The sequence below is a fragment of the Eurypyga helias genome, unplaced genomic scaffold (assembly GCF_000690775.1).
Source record: "Eurypyga helias isolate BGI_N326 unplaced genomic scaffold, ASM69077v1 scaffold1810, whole genome shotgun sequence".
In the NCBI taxonomy this organism is placed as follows: domain Eukaryota; kingdom Metazoa; phylum Chordata; class Aves; order Eurypygiformes; family Eurypygidae; genus Eurypyga; species Eurypyga helias.
Genome location: NW_010227425.1, coordinates 5,570 through 6,673, shown reverse-complemented (window position 1 = coordinate 6,673; position 1,104 = coordinate 5,570). Strand labels below are relative to the sequence as shown.

General features: G+C 40.9%; 1 protein-coding gene across 1 annotated transcript in view; it reads left to right on the top strand.

The window, feature by feature from the left end:
* Positions 1-291: 291 nt before the first annotated feature.
* The window catches only part of SNCAIP (synuclein, alpha interacting protein), a gene marked incomplete at both ends in the record, with an annotated part of 5,080 nt that continues 4,267 nt past the window's right edge, over positions 292-1,104 (top strand). Inside the window, one exon of the mRNA XM_010156069.1 lies at positions 292-384. Within this exon, the coding sequence (XP_010154371.1) occupies positions 292-384 (93 nt within the window). The remainder of the gene's footprint in view (positions 385-1,104) is intronic.

The window sequence follows — 1,104 nt, the reverse complement described above, 5'->3', positions numbered from 1 at the left end:
CTTACGATCCCACATTTGTCCTTATATGAAGTAAAATAAATAATCTCTGACAAGTAAGCGTGCCTCACTTGGTCTCGTACAGTGATCACAAAAGGTCCACAGGGATTCAGAGAAAAGTGTAAACTCTGTTTATGGCATTATTTATAATTCCTCTTATTTACTATGTAAAGTATAGGTGAGGAGAACTTCTTTTTTGAACACAAAGTTGAATGGGTAGTATCAGTTACTCTGTAGCTTACTAATGCTGACAGTTTTACAGTTCAAGGTTAACAGTCCTGTATTTCCGTGCAGGCAGACAGTGGAACGTGTGACGTTACAGAACCAACTCCAGCAGCTTTTAGAAGCCCAGCGGTCAGAGGGCAAATCACTACCCACATCTCCAAGGTAAGGTGACTGGAATTGTGCTGCAGCCTGCTTTTGCAGTTTAATGGTACATTGCTTATCAGGAGAAGCTGTGGCCTGCCTAAAAAATAGACGTGTTCTGTAAAGTAAATGTGTTTATTTTAACTCAAGGGCTTGAAGCTGAGCTTCTAGAATTTGACAGTCTGTAAAGTTGTATAAATATTGGAAATTTTGAGTATGAAATGGAGAGTGCCTGTTTCCCAACAGAATGAAATTAGTTCTGCAGTGGAATAGAACATATTTTGTATTAGGTGAACAGCAGAGGATCCCAGACACCCCTAGGAAAGTTGTAAAGTTTGACCTTGTGGTGGTCCACCGTACGTTACTGCCAGCAGTAAGCAGTAATTCATGGAGCCAGTTACCAATAAAACCTGCTTTCAGATTAATAAGACTCCTTACGCTCATTAAATCTTTTGCCTGCAGTAGCTTGCATAAAAAGTCAAAAATCCAGAAATGTTACGTATTGTTTACGTATCCTGTCAGAAGTCCCAGAAATAGACACAAACTGAGTAACATTAAAGAGAAGGAAAGTAAAGGCAGAGGACTGGATGTGGAGTCTGCTGCTGTCTTCTGCCGTGGACTTGCAAGTCAAGCAAGCACACGACTTGCTTGCTTGAAGTCAAGCAAGCACACGACTTCCCTCTCACAGTTGGAACTGGAGATGCATTTGTATAAAGAAGCTTCAGCTACGAAAGGGCTGTA